The following is a 20,318-nucleotide window of genomic DNA, read 5'->3' as shown; positions in this document are numbered from 1 at the left end:
CTCGATCGGTCCTTGAGTCACGAGCTTGGCAATCTAACTTCGTGTCATGGTCTGGTACGACATGGGTCGAACCTTGGCCTGCCACGCCCCCAGTCTCAATTAATCATACAGAAAGGGCAAGCCCGATTTTACCGTACACAGATAGTCCCCTCGTTTTTTGGAGAGTAATGACAAGAAACGATTTGAGCCCTCAATCTTCACCTCGATACATCATGACGTAAGCAACTGAGGTAGCCTAAACGTCTTGTCGGTACAGTTTCCCAGGCATTTAATGCGCATCATTCGACGGTCGGCTATTACCGGCCTTGAACCGTCATTGAGACATTATAAATACCCTACTTCTTCATTTTCAAACTTTACTTTCAAATCTTCTTCACTCTAATTTTCACAATCCTTTGCCTTCCTCAGAGCTTTGTATTTTCAGATCTCTGTGTTTCTTCGCTTGTTCTATCCCAAAATACCAAGTATTCCTTTTCAATTTCTGTTCTTTTTCATCCATAAAAATTAAATGGCTACACTTCAAAAATCGTTCCACAAAAGGAGACTGCTTCATTGTCATGGCCGGTCGGTGAGGAACCGACGACGGAGCCACGCCCTGAAGAGTTTTTTTCCGGAGGGTGTGTCATCGATTCTGATTTCAAGATTGAAAAGACTTCCTCGATATCGGGCTGACGCGAACCGATATCGAGATATATCTGTTCGGTCCCCAATAGCCTCCTCTCCCAGGCAAAGAAGGATTACAACTGGGATAATAAAAATGTGGTGGTTTATGCTCCTGAGGAATCAATCACTACCCACGTGAAGGGTTTCTTAAGTGTTTACACTTATCCCTTCACGTTGGGTCCCTTGGATCCGATAATTATAGATTTCAGCAAGAAGTACGAAGTGACCTTCGGTCAGATCCACCCTTCTTTCTGGAGGATAGTGATATTACTTTGTTAATGCAAAATCGAGAGGTGTCCTTTTTACCCTCGATCATCTTATATGCTTGTATAGTCCCTGACTATATCGAAGAGGACTAATAAAGCTTCAACGGCGGGCACCAGGGCACCTTTCTCGAGCATAGATGAGGATAAAGACCGTGGCTGGATAGGTCAGTTTGTTCGAGTGAGGACCTTAGACCTGATCTTGGCTGAGAGTATGTCATTTCCTGAGAAATGGAATACGAAACGTAAGTATAGTTCCTTGTTCCCCAACTCGAGGACTGGGTCAGGGGCCTTGTATCGCAGCAAACACATGTTGAGCGCACATGGCGTGATTTGGCAAATGGTCGATGGGAGGCTAGTAGTTATGGTAAATTTTTCTTTCTAACTCAATGATTTGACCATTGTTTGAATTTCTTCCCGAGCTTACTCATCTTTCTTCTTTTGTAGGTCTTGGGAAAGACGTGGCAATGAGGCCCCTATCTGGTGATGAAGAAATCCTCCCCTCACCATCTGTTTTGAAGCCAGTGCGGGAGAAGAAGAGGAAAAGGGCTTCGAGTTCCACGAATTCTGAGGTATAGAAGCCCAAAAGAAAACAACCCTTAAACCCAAAGAGAACATCATCCCTCTATCTTTGGAGTCAGTCCAACGGCTAAAGGATGAGTCCGAAGAAGAAGAAGAAGAAGACTCCGGGCTGGTGGCCTATGTGCGAGCTCGCATCGAGATTCGAGGAACTTCTGAGCCGGTAGAATCTGAAACTGCTCTGCATCGAATTGATAAGAATGAGGGGAATGCCTTGGCCGAAGTCCCCGAGCCAGAGAGAGCTGAAGGCATTTCGCCTCAAGGTGAGAAGGCTATCGAGAAGGCGGTTGATGTTGGTGTAGAAACCATGCTCAAGGCTCCCCGAGATGAAGGCGGTACCCTAAAAGATTTACCTGGGTGATAGAAATCGGAGATTCCCTCTCATTTCCTACATTCACTGAGTCGATGATTAAGGATGCTCATGCGACAGAGACATGATGAAGGGGTCCATAGTACAGAAGACCCTTTCCGTGGCTATTTTGTCAGAGTGGAAGATGTCACTAGTCTGGGTGACTTGGAGATACCAAAGAATAGCTCGAGTGAGGCTTCCTCGAGACTTAAATTGACCAATCAGTTCCGATCCCCCAATATCGACCCCAGGCGTAAACGGTCAATTATCATTTCGGTCCTGGAGGATGCTCGGTGGCTAGCTATCGCCGATGCTTGGTGACCGAAGAAGACCAAGATAAGACGAATGACGTGGAAACACCATGTCTTTTCAACGAAGCCCAACAAGTTCTAAACCAGGTAATCCCAGATTTTGTTGATGTCAATTTTTATACTTATACTCTTCTCCTTTATATAACTCTTTTTTCTGTATTTGGTGGCTTCGGTGCTTCATCATGAGTTTTCCTCCGATCTCACAGGGAGATGAGCCATTATGAGGCCGAGATCCGAGGTCTCACTGAGAAGAAGGATGCCTTCAAAATTCTTAGTGAGCAAAGGGAAAGAGAAGTTAAAGGTCTCTAGGATGAGATGGAAGTGGCTCAAAAAGAACATGCCGACCTGGCCGAGCAGGTAAGAAGAATTTTGAAGTTAATGCTGGTGAATCGGTTATGGTGACTGATGGTACGAACCCGCAGGTCCAACAAAAGCTCGACATTACGGGAAGCTTCGTGAAGAAGTGAGCGCAGTAAAAGCAAAGGCCGAAGAATGAAAAAAGAACATGGATCGTCTGGCCTTCGAAAAGGAGATTGCTCAGGCCTAGCTGGCCTCATCTGAAATCCAACTCTGAATCATAAAAGAGAAAACCTTTGTGCAAGCCAAGATAATCGAGGAGCTCAAGTCCCAGCTGTGTTCAGCAGTTTCCGAGCAGGAGAACCTGGCCACGGAGCTCAAAACAACCAAATCGGATGTCGAAGCGACTAAGGCCAATGTTGATGCAGTGGTGGTTATCTATCAGGCTGATACTGAAGCTGCTCAGGTCCAAGCAAAGGAGGTGGCCGAGGCTGCTCAGATTCGAGCAGAGAGGGTTGCCGAGCATGGCAAATGTCAATCTCGAAGGGAGACCCTCGAGGAACTGCTTGGTATCAGAACGAGGTTCAAGACAGGTTCATCTTGGCGGGTTTAGTTCTAGCCGCAACATATTTGACGATAATCATGATTTTTGTCCGAAAAATTTGACCGGTGTGCTACGCACGTTGAGACAAACTTTGTGGTGGAGATTTGGAGATGCAACCTGTTGAAGGCTATGTGAAGAAGGTGGATCAAGTTTATTTTGTCAGAAAATTCCGGCCAAGGGGGAAAATTGTTAGGTGTTTGCCATAATTTTCTTACCATATTTGATTTTCCTATTTGTTGAAGGAAAGGGCAATATAATTACCTTAATTGGGTTTTCCTTTTTGTAGAAGGAAATTATAATTCTCCTATACTTGGCTAGTCCTTTTTCTTGTAGGAAAAGATTTGGAATTCTATAAACTAAAGATCTGTCCTTCTCATTCAGTAGCATCTACAATGTAGTCATAGGGAGCTTGAGAGTCGTGTTTAGGGTTAAAACTTTACGGGACAAGTGTTAGTGTGTCACTTGTGTTTGCCTCTTCGTGAGGTTTCTCTCTCGATATTTTGTACTCTCTTTTTATTATAGTGGATTGCTCATCTTCGCGGTGGACGTAGGTCAGTTGAGCGAACCACGTTAAATGTTTGTGTCTCTTTTGGTATATTTCTCCTTTGTTGTCTGATTTATCGTCGTTCAAGATTTGTTTAGATAGCTTCCGCATGACACCTGGTATTTTCGGTCCTAACACTCTTAGCTCTATCTCAATTTCTCAATCAATCGTGTTCATCTATGAATATAGTTGGAACAAAAAAGAAGATAATTTAATTCTATTTACTATTGGTGATAATATGACGCAAAAATACGAGAGAAGATTGAAATTTCTCTTACTCAAAAATAGCACTTGCAGTGGAAATGTTAGAACTGCAGACGGTAGCCTAGAGCAGTAAAGCTTTTAACTTTTAAATAAATAGCAGCGATGATGCATAATGAGACACAATCTTCAGCTCATCTTCCCCCATGTAATCAATCAATAAATCATAGTTACATAGAAATCAGTTGTTAAGAACGTCACGGTTTAATAAGATAACCAAATGGCATTTTGCTTTACAAGGGGCATAATGAACGAGTCCAAAAGCCATAAACATTTGTTTGGCCTTATCCGGTCTTAGCTAGCAAGTGAATCGACTCATACTTTGAGGACTCCCTAGTGTGCCAGATAGCTATTTTTGTCCCGTTTAAGCTGAAGTACAAGAATGACGGATTTGTGTCCAGCGTGTGATCACAGCCGGTACCTGTTAGAATGACGGATTTTGGGGTACAAGAATGACGGATTTTGGGGTGGAAGGCCGGGTAGCCGGGGGGAGAGGGTCCTCTAACGTGTGAACCTGTTAGAATGTGTGATTATCATTGAAAATTCTTTTTGGTGATGAATGACAGTAAAACTCGAACTTAAATCTAATACCATATCAAAATGTGCAACAATAAAACTCCTAGATGAAGGTTCGTGGGGGAGCTACATTTGATAAACCCATTTGGACAATAATAGAATTTTACTTGGACAATAATAGAATTTTATTTGTAGGTCAGCTTGCCATGCCATGAAACAAACAAAAGCTCAACCTTTGCAACTACTAATATTTGTGAAGCCGATAATATAGGCTTGGCCCGCTGGGCCGACCAACACAGGTCGTAATTTAATAGTGTTGGTCTAAGATTTTTGGAGCCCATGAGGCTTTTATGCTAGGCTCAAGTAAGCTTGTGACTTATGAGGCTTGATCGAGGTTGGGTTGGGCCGGCCCGTAGTTTTAATAATATATTTAATTAAAAATATAAAAATAAGTATAGAAAACTAAAAATAACAAGAAGAGTAGTCCAATCTCAATCTGGTAATATTTTTTATGTGAATATAAGTATTTTTTGTTCTTAAAATTTTAGCTATTTCTTAATGTTTAACTAATTAAAATTGCATATAACTATAGATTTAAATGAAAATGAAGATGTTAAGACACCTTTATTTCACAAGAGGATTCAAATGTGCTTGATGAGGATGATTTGTTGGTGTTGGATATGCCATGAGCACCTTGAAAATATTTTTGAGTAGATTGTTTTGAGATTCTCCTCCTCTTTTGTGTTATATATATATGCATTTTAGGTTAAAACTTAAATTTTAAAAAATATAAATAATCATTGTAAAAAATAGTGTACCGATCCGTGGGGATCGTGACCCACATAGGGTTGGGCTAACCATTTAAAGGCCATCGAAACAGTGGGTCAGCCCAGCCTAGTCCATCAAATGCCAAAGCACGCGTGGACTGGGCTAGGCTGGACTGGGCCAGCCCATATTGACAACTCTAAATATTGGGAGAAATTCAAAAATAGTCAGATTTACAACTGGTCATTCAAAAATAGCCCAGTTTCAAAAGTAATCGAAATTTAGCCACTTTTCATGTAAAGATAAATCTGAGCGAAAATACTGTTCAAAACCCAGAAAATACGCCAGTAATATACTGGAGTTCCAGCATAAGTATGTTTGAACTCCAACATATTATACTGGAGTTCCAAGATAAGTATGCTGGAACTCCAGCATAATATGATGGAGTTCCAGCATAAGTACACTAGAACTCCAGCATAATATACTTGAGTTCCAGCAAGTATAATTGTCCAGTATAATATACTGGAGTTTGGAGCACCGGTGCTCCAGTCTCCAGTATATTATACTGGAGTCAGCAAAATATACCGGTCCAGCATAATATGCTGAAGTTCATACACAAGTGCACCGAACTCCAGTATATTATGCTGGACCGGTCTCTGTTGCAGCAAAATAGTGGCTATTTTTCATTGACTTCGTAAACGTTGGCTATTTTTGAATGACCAGTCCGAAAACTGGCTATACCGTGCTATTTTTGCCTAAATATTTGGCACAAAGGCTTATTGTTTTAAGATCTCATTTTCATGATGAGATTATTAAAATGTAGGTTACTGATGACATAATAAGCAGATTTGGACATTATGTTCCTATTTGTTCAAGTTGTAGGATCCCAACTTCCGAGACCATTGAGCTACTTATTCCTTGACAATGAGGGTGTCGGTGCAGCCTGGTCTTTCTTTGATGGTACTTATGGAATTGGGACAACACCTGGATTGAGACAATCTTATGAAGTTGTGGCTAACCAAGCCAACGAATGAGGTACATGCATTTATTTTACAATGTCTTCCTAAGTATTATCTGTAGGGAAATTTGGAGGAGGGATATGTCCTTAAATATGGTGGAGAGAAGACCTCTACACAAAGATTGCCACAGCAGATTCAGTATGTGATACTCACACTACTGTGTACAATTCACTGCTCCACTAAGGTGGAACGAATTAAACCTAGACTCATGATCATCCCCGCTAATTGGCTCAAGCCACCTGATGGCCACTCCAAACTGACCATAGATGGACGCAACAAGAATAATCTAGGTCCAGCAGTTGTAAAAGGAAAATGTTTTCAAAAAAAAAATTCTATAAAATAAGCGATTTTCTTACTTATTTTCTATGGAAGGTTGGGGGCGGGGGGTTTGGGGCTGTGTAGGGGCAGGCGGGGCAGGAGTGCCAGGGCGGGTGAGGGGAGTGCAGGAGTGGGTGGGAGGGTTGGAATCATCAGTTGGAGAGTTTCGGCAAATATTTTTCCTCCCTTTCTAGAGAAGGTTTTTCTGAAATTAGAGGAAAATGTGTTCATGGAAAAAATATTTTTAAAAATATTTAACCTAACCAAACATGAAAAAATTGAAAAACGTTTTTCAAAAAATATTTTCCTTCATACTAAATACACCCATAGTGAATAATTTGGAATCTGCTCAAGTAACATGGACGTAGTTAGGGTAATCCTAATAGCAGTTAGTTTTGGATCTCGGTTATGGAGATTTTTGGGTGGAGGCAGACTCCCATGTACTTATAAATGCAATAAACATAGTTTCAGTCACACCTGTTCACGTAGTCGGGCAGATTGTGGAGCTAAAGAATGAAGGAAACTCTTGCTTCTCTCACTGTTAGGGAAGCTAACTAGGGAGTAAAGAGACACTGAACTTCTTCTTTCTTCACGAAAGCTATTATGAAGACAGAAAGGGAGCAACTGACCTTTTTCAGAATTAGAACTAGAAAGGAACTTTTTGATGTATAGTTGTTTGGGGATAGGGTACACAGATTTGTAGCCCCGACCATACATGTATTTACCTCTTGGCTAGTAATGTACAGGTGAGGTCAATGCCTAAGCTGTCACCACAATGGTGAACCTTTACAACCCCCCCCCCCCCCAAAAAAAAAGTGTAACAATAACCGTTGTTTGCTTCTGCCAATTTACCCCAGCGTACGTGCGAAAGAACCGCATACTCTCCATGGACTTCAAGTTCAATGTTGTCCTTGGGTAATGCACTAATGAATACTCCTAAAACTTCTTTTATTTTGCTTTCTATAATTTCTAGGTTTTGACAACATTATTCCGAAGCAAAAGAATTACTACATTTAAATCTCAACATGACCACCATTGAGTAGTTGTTAGTTGAAACTACTACATGCGTGCATGAAACAATGGTTTTACAGGCCCGTAGGTACGCCAAGATTCTAAATTGAGCATCGGTTTAGCCATAGGGCACCAGAGACTAATTCAACTTGGTTAGCTGAACTAACACTCGAGAGAACTCAGTGATACGGGTTCCTCTAGTAACTCTTTTCCCTTTTGTTTCTTTCTTTTTTGGATGAACTACAAGAGACAAATGATACACTATGGAAGTTAGCTCAAGATTCTTACATTGTTAGACAAGTGTTGGGAAATATCATCGGCTCCCCAATATTTTGCTTCTCCTGGGGCTAAAAAAAATTGGCTCCCATATACAAGTCTTTAATTTGTCCAAGAAATCCAAATCAAGTCAACAGTTACTTTGCACTTAAGAGTAGTCCTTTCCCTCACGTATTTTGTACATGAACTTGTTCTTGAAAACTAGAAACAGTTCAAACACCAAACAATACTCTTACACAGCACAGGCAGCAACTGCAGCAAACCATCAGCATTTCTGGCTCCAATCACTCATTTGACCTTTTTGCACAATACCATTTTCAGTCAAGTACTCAACGAATTCATCTATAAGATAAGGCCAAGCTCCTTCAGCATCATAATTTGATAATGCAGGGTCCACAGACTGTATTGATAGTCACATATGTCAACTTAGGTATTTTTATACTGATGTAAAACTTTAACATAAAAACAGTGGAGAGAGATGGAATGTGGGGAGGTGAGTAAGGAATGTACGCTGGGTGAGTTCAAAAGCTAATACTTTAAAGTAGATGAGTAACTTACCCTTGCAAATTCCAGTAGCTGAGCCCAAGTATCCCGTGAAATAGCCTTGTTATGCCGTGCCTGAATTAAGTGGCAGATCAAAGTAGGGGTTAGAGGTGAGTTATAGCATCCTCTTTAAGCAGATATCACTTCTAAGAGCAGATTGGTTAAGTTTATGGTATAAAAATACCAAAGGTAGATACAGAAGCAGACACAATGGCAGAGAAAGAGAGAAATCATATTGAGATATGTACGTGAAGCAAACAGAAACCAGCGAACAGAGAAAACAGATACAAAATCCAGCACTTTTTTGGCCTTCCAATTACCTGTAGAAACTGACACCAATGATCAACCAACGGCCACTGCTTTTCAGCAAATAGCAATTGCCACATCCCAATAGCCGTGTCCAAGGCCAAAGATTTCTGGCCCTGAAATTTAAGAAGAGGACGTCAGTGTCTCTGATGCAGTAAGGGAAGCTTGGAAGAGAGAAATTACTCATATATACTGGTAAATGTAAATATGTTTTTGGTATCTTTTTGGCGCAGGCAGTCTATTGTAAATGATGTAAATCCCTTACTAGCCATTCTTAGCCTCCTGCACAGCTTGAAAAACCTGTGTAGCACTTTCTTAGTGCTTTTGTTTCATGACTAATACCTTACCATTATTAAAAAATTATGTTGAGGTTCTTGCCTGAAAATGACATTAGTACTCCTACACCCTTTTCAATAACAAACAAAGATTACAAAGGCAAACTGGAGAAAATTCAGAACTAATCCTCCCGAAACCACAATTTAATAATTTAGACATTAGACTAAATACTGAGAGCTTCATGTTTAAGGATGCAGTATGCAGAACTAATACAAAGCAAAGAAGAGCAGAAAACATAAACAGCTGCCGCTAATTGATTTAGGAGTTTTCCCTTTGCAGTTTTGATCATCTCAGCTATCTGTTACAGAGTTGTTTCAGGATGGAATTCATACAATTTCTTTCTTTACGCATAGGACTGCAAAAATGAGCATTTCTTGTAAACATCTCTGACTGCCCAATATTTGTTTTCACTTTTCCCCTTTACCATCATTGAAATAAAGAGCAAAATTCATAGACAGGCAGCACTAATCCTCATACATTAAACCTACAAATATCATCTGCCAACATATACCTCATTTCATATCACATCACCCAAAATTGAAATATGTCAAGTACAATAAACATCTTCACAATGCAAAAACAGAAGGTGTTAAAATGACGACAGATATGGCACAACATTTGCTGAACTTGGAATCTTGGATATCTATCCAACTTCTCCAGCCAAAAAAAACACTGGAAAAAAGAATTTACGGATAATCCATCCAGGGCTCCAATTACTAGCTTCAGATGAAATAAAAAGAGAACTATCAGTAGTTGTCTTCTGAATTCTGCCAATTGTTTTGAGTTTTCCATCCAAGAACTTAAGCGAATGTTAGTTGAGTAAGCACACCTTTATACTTTTTCTTGGTTTACTAGTAAGACATATGCTTTAACATTGACCAAAATCAAAATTTTATCCCTTGCTTTATCTTGTTCAAGTGTGCAGTGACATAGCGTACAGTGATAACATATAAAACTGCCAAGGCAATTCCCAAAGAAGGAAATCTTATTTTGGGTCTTTTCTCACGAAAAGGAAAAAGAAAATACACAGTTAAAGCCATGTGTGGTTGATGATAATTTCCTTTGGAATTCCAATTCATTGGAGAATTGTGACAGCCCTAGAAAAAGTGGTTTAGTTCATTTTAGATTCTCTTGTGCTTCTGAATCCGCGTCAAGATGTTTAAAGCAATCATACCTAACCTGTTACTTTCTTCAAAGAAAAGCAATCATCTTCATACCTAAAGATGATTGGTACAAGCTAAGACCTCTAAGTAGCTTTTGAAATACGACCATTCATTTATTAGACGTAGTATAGAGGCTTGATGCTATCACCTAAATACCTAGAGTAATGTGGCAGACAATTGAGAAACTCGACAAGCTAGTCTTGCTCAGGTGGTAAAGCATCTCCACCCACGACTGTTAGGTTCTGGGTTCGAATCACACCGGAGGGGAAGGGTGGAAACGCTATAGATCCTCCTAAATTGGGAGGGAATTTTGAAAAAAAAAATAATAATTAAAAAAAATTGAGAAACTCAGGTTGGATCTTGGTTTAACGGGAAAAAGAAAAGGAAATACTTTCAAAAGCTCATCAAAAAAGTGACTTGTTGCTGTTTCTTAGACATCACTATCAATCACTGGTATTTAACTAAATAAATGAAATGAATGCACAAAAGGCGGAGGGAAAAAAGGGAAGCGGAAGCCTCCCAAGCATAAGGAAATAATAATTCTTATTTCACATTAATCAATTTGAACAAGTAAAAACTCAAACGGCCTTTGAATTATCGAGGAAAATTGGCGAGGGATCAGTAAGACAAACCTTCTCCTTTGCCCAGCTGAAAGCAAAGTTGTAAATCTCTCGGAACTTATCTGAATAAAGTAAATAAGAAATTTAAAGTCAGGAACTTTTCATCTGATTTAATCAAATCAAATCAAATGTTCAAAGAGCTTGTAAACTAGATTTAGAGTTGATATAGAAAATTATTAAAACAAGGCAAAAACTTCTTTGACAACACAAGGAGAGTTCCATGTCATCACATACGTTCGTCTCTCATCTCGGAACGCATAAATGGCAATTTTTCTCTGAGCTTTTCCAACGAATCTATTCTGCCATTCAGGAGACAGCGTCATTAGATCAAACATCTAAAATTCGTAGTAGACAGAGTAAAAGAGATTATACTATAGAAGTTCACAGGTCTTAACCTAGGCTTACCCGAGAGATTGTAATCCACCAATAAACTCTTGCTTGGAGAATTCACACATGGTTGCAGCTTTCATGTGCCATGAAAGAACCAACTGTAATTGTATTCGCTCTTTTAATGTCAATAAAATATCAGGCAGCAGTGCTAGACAAAATACTATCATACTCGTAGGTACAAAGAGGGAAACCGGGACAAAGAGGAAAACCGCTCGACTACCCTTTAACCTACAACCTTAATGCTCGACCTCCACACCTTCCTATCAAGAGTGAATACAATAATACCTGATGAAGTAATTGGGTCAATTGATGGCATCAACAACAACAACAAACCCAGTGTAGTCCCACAGGTGGGGTTTAGGGAGGGTTGAGTGTACGCAGACCTTACTCCTGCCTTTACAAAGGCAGAGAGGATGTTTCCAGTAGGCCCTCGGCTCAGGGATGAAAAAGGGAAGGGGCAATAACAAGCAACCCAATCTGACAACCAAAGTGAAAATACAAAACTAACACTAAATGATGCAAAAAGAAAACCGATGTTTTCTGCTTTTATTATTTTTTGAATGGGCGAGAGAACTACTCAAGGGATGATTCTTAGTAAGATGATAACGAGAATAGGTGGAGTAACATAAGCGCTCAATGGTTTAAGAATTTTTATGGCAATCCGGTATCAGCCGAAAGGCTATCCTGTTAGTTGAGAATATTCCAACAGTTGGAGGCTGAAACTTTTAAGCTATTATTATTATTATTATTATTATTATTATTATTATTATTATTATTATTATTATTATTATTATTATTAAGCTCTTATATTTTGAATAAATTATAAGAAAGCAGAAATTTAAAACATATCCGTTAAGTGAAAGATCACCATCTTAGTTCAAAAACATAAAACAAGTGGCAAGCTATAGAAGAACCAAACCTGATTGGTTGTGTTGCTTCAAATTTACTGTGGTACCATTGTCATTTGGTCGTGAATTCATCAGAAATCAGGAACAAGTATCGGGTTTGATTAAGTCAAGAACTACAATTATATAAGCTCAAAATTTACAAGCCATATGGCCCACTGTAAAAGTAAAATAAATGGTAGTACTCTTCAATGCAATTACTTCTTATCATTAGTTCTATTGATAAACCTCTCCTTTGAGCCAAATCCTCCCTCCAAAATGAGTCCTTAAAAGGGAATAGAGAGACAGAAAGAAAAAAGTAGCTGAGAGGGTTATAATGAATAGCACATACCATAACTATATCCTGAGGATCAACCTGACAATGAAATAAAAGAGTTAATATTTACTCAAGCATAATCAGAAATAATAACTTAACAGAAAATGGGTAAGAGAAGCTATAAAGTGCAATATACCTACACATCATTATGTTATACAGCTTGAAATTTAAAAACGAGTTTGAAAAGGAAAAATTATACAACCAGCTAAGACCACAAAATTCTTAATTTTTTTTTTATTGAAAACCTATAACAATAGGAAAACTGTAACGATATAACAAGTGGCCCTTGACTCGTTAGATTAACTAACTATACTAACCCACCTGAATGTCATTGCAGAGGAGACTAATACCATCGGCCAAAATCATGTCAGAGTACGGGTCTGCAAAAGAAAAGAATGTCCGCCACAAAAGTGATGTAATTAGTAAGAGAATCCAAGTTGAAACACAAACCAGATGTTTCGCGATAGTCTCATGTGTAAAAGATCCCTTTGGATGCAAATAGTGAAGAAAGCTACTTTAAATTTCCAGTAAAATTAGCAAACTCTAAGCAGTTTCTGTTTACAGTCATACAGCTTTACATCTAGCAAATCGCGCCCATTTTCCCAAAATTGTTTTTAGAATTATTTAGTAAATAAATGTCAATATAGGTACTTGATTGGTAGTCATAAGGCAAAAGATGCTTTCCCTCACTAGGGAACATATACAAAATCCACATAGGGGAAAGACACGATTGACTTTCTCAACTCTCTACACAACTTGTAATGATCCCAATATTTTGGATGTACTTTTTTACCAGCATTCTCTTGTTCTTGGCTTACATCAAAAAAATTCTATCTTACGTATCAAAAGAAAAGAACCTCGAATTTACGAATATCCATTGAAGTAACGGCTTCCTAACCAAGAAATCCCCGAGGTTAGCTAGCGCATGGGTTGAAATTGATGAATAACGGGCCACCTCTCCACCCTTCTCCACTTAAATACTAAGCTTTTGTCTTCCACAGGGTCCAAACTCCTGACGTATGACGAACCCACACATCATGGGTTACGTTTTTACCAGTAGACTGAAGCCCCTAGGGGCACCAAAGAAGCAATCTTAAACCGAGAGAAAACATTGTGATTCAGAAATCTTGTATTTCATGAAGGTTAATATCTGTGGTATTAAAAAGACATCTATTCGAGCTTAAAGCGATGAAACAATGTGAAGAGAGGAATTATCACTACATGTGTGAATCCATGCACTTCTGTGCGCTTCAAGCAATGGCTTGTAAAGTGATCCAAATGAAAAGCGGTCGATTTATTGAATCTCAGAATTGGATTAATATCGGTATTGTTGTATATTGGATGTTGATATCAGTTATTCTAATTGCAATTTAATTATTATCGTACTAAATTCACATATGTTAAGTATTTTTAATTTTCTGTAATTGTGTGCTTTACTTCAAGGAGGCATTTCACTTCTTGCTTTCACTTCAAGCCTCAAGGGCCTTGTCGGTTTTTGTTGTGCTTTTCGTTTTTAAAAAACACTGGTTAAATACTAAAAATGTAATGAATAATACAATAGCCAAAGGGTGTGGGTGAATAAAGTGCCTATCCTCATAGATATTTCCATATTATTGCTGTGACTGTTTGATTTTCCTTTCTTATTACTCCCTCCGGTTCACAATAAGTGTCCAATTTGCTTTTAGCACGCCCGTTAAGAAAATACTAAATTCTATACAAAAATACCTACTATGACTAAACTACCCCTAATTAAACATTTAATGTGAGGAGTAAGAAAACTTTTTAGGGACATCTACATAGGGGTTATTTTGTAAAAACAAATTGAATTCTTTCTTGATTACATAACTAGACACTTATTTTGAACCAAAATGAAAAGGCAAATTGGTCACTTATTGTGAACCGGGTTATTTTCACTTAATCATTACACTATCGACACTCTTAATTTTCATTCTCTTAAACTACACTAATAGGAGGATTTCCATGTTGGCTAGTTATTACACTCTGCGGAACAATAACTTATTCATTTTTTATTACTTAAAATGATCAGTAAACTTGTTACTGCAACTCGATCGCATCACTGAACATCATGCAAGTAACTAATCAATCTTTTCTAGCTTCAAGTCTAACCAATGTCAAGAAAATAGGAAGCACCCAAGTCATGGCAAACCCACGAGGTCCAAGAAGACCTAAAATATTTTACAAATGACATGGTCCATCCAGCTTAGATTCTAACTGAAAGATGTAGTCTAAAATAACCTCCGCAACAAACTGCCATGAGAACATTCATTTCATTTATATTATTTGCCTATCTTTTTGCATTTTTTGATATGCACATAGGCATATATTTCTTAAAGGTAAGTGATTAGACAGTGGTTGTTTAGAGTGCCTCATCTAAAAATGTCCATTGCCCAATTTTCAAGTTAATCAGAATAGCTCAGATCTTTTTGTCTCCTAAAAGAGCATATCAAGACTACATAAAGATGTATTATCAAAAGAGCATACAAAATAAATTGCAAAACCAAAAAATTAGTATCTAGTTAACAAAGCATAGGATGCAATGCTTGCCTTTGTATCTATTGTAAAGCTCCTCCAACCGCCTTGTATCAGCAGATGACTTGACTTGTGACTGGCTGTAAAATATATCAAATGCTCCTTCAAGATTCCAATCACTGGCCTTCAAAGCCTGAAGAGCAACTTTTTCACTGCATACAAATATGATGAATAGAGAGTTATCATTGTGTACTTCAAACATCACAACCTAATCCACAGAACTTGAGGAAAATAAAAATTATAAACTGCTCAAGCATAAATGACTTCAACGTTTCGGCGTTTTCCAAGGAATCATGTGACAAGAGCAGCGACCTATGACGAATAAACACTTATAGAATTTAGGGTACGTAGAATTGACAGGATTAGGAAAGTGAAATTACCCCAACACAAATCGATCACATTAAACTTTAAAGTTTAAAAACTATGTATGATTTTCAACACGATCTCAAAATTTTAACTGGAGGTTGCACTGATCTATGAACTAACATGGAGGATGAAATTCATAAATTATAACATCATGGACAAAAAGGAATAACATGAAGGAACTTTATCTGGTATTATTTTGACCAATTAAATGATGCTAAACCTTTTTTAGCGTTCCAAATTTATATGCCGTATTTGCATGTTGACGCAGTCACTAATATTATATCAGTATAGAACTACTGAACAAAATTTATTTCTTAAAGTTAATCCTCTTGCAATTTGTTATTTAAACTTAATTATCTCCCCAAGTTCTTGGGGCCAAATTCTCATTGTTCACCCCTCCAAATGTTCTGTTTGTGCTAAGAATGGTTAATTGGTGATGGATTTACACTCTTATTTTACTTAACTTCAATTCTTAGATATATTATTGTTCAAACTAAAATTTAAACACTTCTTTACACACTTCAAATAGTGTGCCCTTGTATTATATCAGCTCTTTTCACAGTCAGCAAGGACTTGTTTATGGTTGTAACTGTTCCACACCACCAGCAGTGACTTGATGCTGGTTCTCATATTTAAAATTACTTTACTTATCAAAAAATTAGTGTGCTCTTGCCGTGTCTTGACTAACTAGCTGAGTCATATTTGTCTACGAGCTCATGTCTTGAACGCTAAAACAATAAAAGAAACTTTTCTAGCTATAGGCACGAAAGAGAACCAAAGGAAATTGATTCATCAAAAAGGTTTGGCATGTTTGTTAAAAATGATGCCATTGCTATAAGACTTTAGAGTTATTGGAGTTACCATCTTATTTAGAAAGTTTCAGAAATGAAACAAACAGGATTTATGTGATACTTCAACATGTCAGGCAAAGTACAAGCAAGGTGGAAAATAAATGCTCCTTCAGGCTTACATTAGTTCAGATGTGCTACAAAACACTGCAACTCAGTTTCCAACGGAGTCTATAGAGTTGTAAAACCTAGAAAGAGACGAGCCACATGTTTCTGCTTATCACTTTTTTTTTTTGGCAAAGAGGATATGAATGAACTTCCTTGATTAGAAAAAAGAAAGAAAGTATAACGTATAAAATTAAGCTTAAGTTCTGCAGCGGAGTTGAGTTCCGCCGTGAAATTAGAACAGAGAAGTTAGCGAATCAGGATACTTAGCATTCTGAGAGCCCTAGAGAGAGGAGAAGAGAAAGGCACCTTGCCCCAGTTATGGTCATGAACTGCTGAACTTTGTCCCGGCGCCCTATTCCTAGCTTGTTCTGTTAAAGCAAATGAGAAAATAAGTAAACTTACAATATCAACGCAATAAATAGAGAATTGACTAGCACTGACCATCTTTTTGGGGGCGGAACGAAGAAAGCAGTGATCGATAAGTTGCTCCCGCTGACCGGGGAGATTTTCTGTTGCTAGGGTTTCGTCGGTGTTCCGATCTCCCCCTCTGTTTTTCTTTTTCTTTCTCTTTGAAGTAAAAGGGGGACACTAGGGTCCCACTATGAAGAAACCTGCACAGAATAAGAAACCTGCACAGAATTACTGTCCGCTGTATTTTTGCTTTTTGCTTCTCTTTTTTCATTAGTTTTTGAACATATTCAATACAAATTTGTCCCAAATAAATGTTGTGAGCCCCTCATCCTTCGTCATCATATGGTGAGGTATCAAATATTCCCAGTAAAACTCATGCATTTGAAAAAGACTAATTTTTTTTTTTAATTTATATTTGCGGAAAACATTTTGTTCTATCTGGAAATGAATTTTTCACATATTTTGAAGTTTTGAGATTTTATAGGATTTGACATTTTTTAAAAAGAACATTCATTTATTTTTTCTTACCTATCTTGCACGGTCTCGAGGGGTCATGGTTGAATGAATGCACTTTGGTTTGAGCGGAGATAGTATTAGTGGGCATTTGGACATAAAATTGCGAAATTTCAGAAAATAAGTGGGAAAAAATTAAGTGAAAATAGTATTTGAAAATTAGAGTTGTGCTTGGACATGAATACAATTTGGAGCTATTTTGCAATTTTTGTAAGAGGTTTGAAGTGAAAATTTTAAAAAACATCCTTGTGAAGTTTTTTAGCTAGCGTTTGGACATAGATTTAGTTGAAACTTGAAAAAATAATTTTTGAAGTAGTTTTGAAAAATAATTTTTGGAAGTTGAAATTATGTTTGGACATGCATTTTATTTGAAAAAAATTTGAAGTTTTGTGAGTGGGAGAACAAGTTTCACCCAAAATCTACCCTAAACTAGATTTTGGGCACTTGAAAAATAATTTCAGAAATTTTTTAAAAATAAATCATTAATCTATGAACAAATAATATTTTCAAAAAAGATTTGAAAAAAACGTTGCCAAAATGTATGGCCAAACGGGGGCCTTAACTTTTTGAAAAATTTCGAAATTCAACTTTAAGTAAAATTTGAAACTTTCAAGGTCAAACACCGTTTCCAGAAAAAAATTCGAAAAAGTGTAAAAAAAAATTATGGCAAAACGGGTCCTTAATCTGTAATACATTAAAAGCAAACAACAACAACTACTACAAACCCAATCTAATCCCACATGCGGAAGAGTAATATGTAGAAAGGTTGTTTTCGATAGACCCTCGGCTCAAGAAATAGTGACAAGGAAGCAACTGGCCATAATAACAACAAAAAAAACAAAGACACAATTCATAAAAACAAATATCTAGAGATAAAAAGTACAAGAATAATATTAATAATATAATGTTGTAAGAATGACACAACATGTAATAAAAAGATCTAGGAATAAGAAAATATAATAGTATTACTAATACTACCGGTAAGACTAGAAGACACCCTCGACTACCTATCAACGTTCGACTCTAATTCTCGACCTCCACATCTTCCTATCTAGAGTTGTGTCCTCGGTAAGCTGAAGCAACGTCATGTCCTGCCTAATCATCTCTCCTCAATACTTCTTAGCCTACCTCTACCCTTCCTCAGACCCGACATGGTTAACCTCTCACACCACCTAACTGGAGCGTCTATGTCTCTCTTCATCACGTGCCCAAACCATCTCAATTGTCTTCCACAGGGGCCACTCTCACCTTGTCTCTAATAGCTTCATTTCTAATCTTATCCTTCCTGGTATGCTCACACATCCATCTCAACATCCTCATTTCTGCTACTTTCATCTTCTAGACATGGGATTTCTTGACTGGCTAGCACTTGGAATATATTAAAAGTGTTTATTGCAAATTATTAGTTAATGTGAATATCTACTACTTCCACTACTTTCATCCATCATGTAAATAACCTCCTACTATTCATCACTATTATGACTGTAACTTCCATGATCTTCCCTCATAATTCCAATTGTTAATGTCATATTTAATGCAATCTTTTTGTATGCCTTTATGTAATAATATAAATAGAGACATGATATGATATGTAATGCACTTGAACACTAGAAAGAAATAAGAAAGTTCTATCTTCTTCTCTTCTCCTATTGCCTATTTTTTTGGTTTATATTATTAATTTAAATTATATTTCTTGACACGTTATCACGGTACGAAGCTTGTGTATATGGTCAAAATCGTATGCCTCCGACTTATAGGCTCGAGGGCCCGTCCTGAGTCCGAGTCCGGGTAAGATCAAGTTCGAGCTCGAGGGACCAGACCCGAGTTCGAAGGCGAAGCACGATGCATACCGAGGTCGAGTGTTTTTTAACCCGAAATAGTAGCGTTGTGGATTTGTACCAGAACGAGTTAGATTCTTGCCACGTCCCCAAAGTCATGGCGCAAATCCCGGAATATGATTGCACTATGTCGTACTAGGCGGTTAGAGAGATGTACCAAGAATATTCCTTACTGTAAATAGAAATATTCCTTATTTAGGACTCCCCTATTATATAAAGGGGACCCCAATAATTTGTAAGATCATCTTATCATCACTGAGAAAGAATATACTCTGTCCCTTTTCGCCTACTGTTCATCAGCATTGTCCTTTAGCTCTATTGTTCTTACTTTAATTTTCCTATTTAATTGTTCTTACTGCCCTAAGCCACCTCGAGGTCGCTAAGCTCGAGGTCACTGTTGTTAAGTAACATTGGTTTGATTTACTTCTAACTTTTATTTCTACTTCATATTTTTTTATTATTAATTGGTATTGAACTAAATCACATATCTTTAAAACCACTAATCAAGTTTAATTATTACTCGTATTTTCGAGGTAAACAGTTTGGCGCCCACCGTGGGGCTAAAGATAATAGTGATTATTTCTGTACTGATTCTCGTTACACACGTTATCTTTACGCTTTTTCTTGTCAAGATTCTTTGATTCTCAGGCTTAAACATGTCTAGCACACAGAACACACCTGTTCATGATAGCGAAGGTCTTGGGGAAAACAGCAATGCAAGAGTCGGTGTACCACCGATAAACCCAGGAAAAGTGCCAAATATGGTACCCGTTGATGTTAGTTCGCACATCACTTTGAATGCAGATCTAGGCGCGGACCCCGAAGGAAATATATACAGGAAAGCCCGATCCGGTGACCAAAGAACACAAGGAATGGGAGATAGGGGAGTCAGCCTCCAAGTGGTATTCGAGATGCTGCAAGCTCAGCAAATCGCCATCGCTCAACTTCAGAGTCAGAATAGAACTACAAACACATCCGAACCAGTGAACTCGGCATGCTGAACCAGCCTTATAAAGGCCCGATAAAAGCGGCTCGGGGACTGACCCCACGATTATAAGAATGCTAGAGGAATTAACTAAGAGGATCGAGTCCGGAGAAAAGAAAATTGAAGACAATGATAAGAAAGTGGAAACGTATAACTCCCTGGTAGACTAGATACCGGGGGTGCCTCCAGTTTTGAAAGGTCTAGACGCCAAGAAGTTCATACAAAAACCATTCCCCCCGAGTGCGGCTCTGATGCCCATTCCCAAGAAGTTTTGCATGTCCGATATACCCAAATATAATGGGATAACCGACCCTAACGAGCATATAAATTCATACACTTATGGG

At 38.0% G+C, this 20,318-nt stretch overlaps 1 protein-coding gene across 1 annotated transcript; it reads right to left on the bottom strand.

Annotated features, from left to right (window-relative positions):
- Positions 1 to 7,741: 7,741 nt before the first annotated feature.
- On the bottom strand, positions 7,742 to 16,990 carry LOC104219418 (uncharacterized). The gene is made up of 11 exons (XM_009770110.2): positions 16,669 to 16,990; positions 16,534 to 16,595; positions 14,921 to 15,057; positions 12,677 to 12,735; positions 12,371 to 12,394; positions 11,150 to 11,232; positions 10,979 to 11,043; positions 10,757 to 10,806; positions 8,640 to 8,741; positions 8,335 to 8,394; positions 7,742 to 8,176 (listed from the first exon to the last, which is right to left on the bottom strand). Exons 1-11 carry the CDS (start codon positions 16,669 to 16,671, stop codon positions 8,042 to 8,044), a joined length of 780 nt encoding a protein of 259 aa, XP_009768412.1. The 5' UTR covers positions 16,672 to 16,990; the 3' UTR covers positions 7,742 to 8,041.
- Positions 16,991 to 20,318: the final 3,328 nt, after the last annotated feature.

Source organism: Nicotiana sylvestris, chromosome 11 (assembly GCF_000393655.2).
Source record: "Nicotiana sylvestris chromosome 11, ASM39365v2, whole genome shotgun sequence".
In the NCBI taxonomy this organism is placed as follows: Eukaryota; Viridiplantae; Streptophyta; class Magnoliopsida; order Solanales; family Solanaceae; genus Nicotiana; species Nicotiana sylvestris.
The sequence above is the reverse complement of the archived record's forward strand: the minus strand, read 5'-3'. Positions and strand labels throughout refer to the sequence as shown.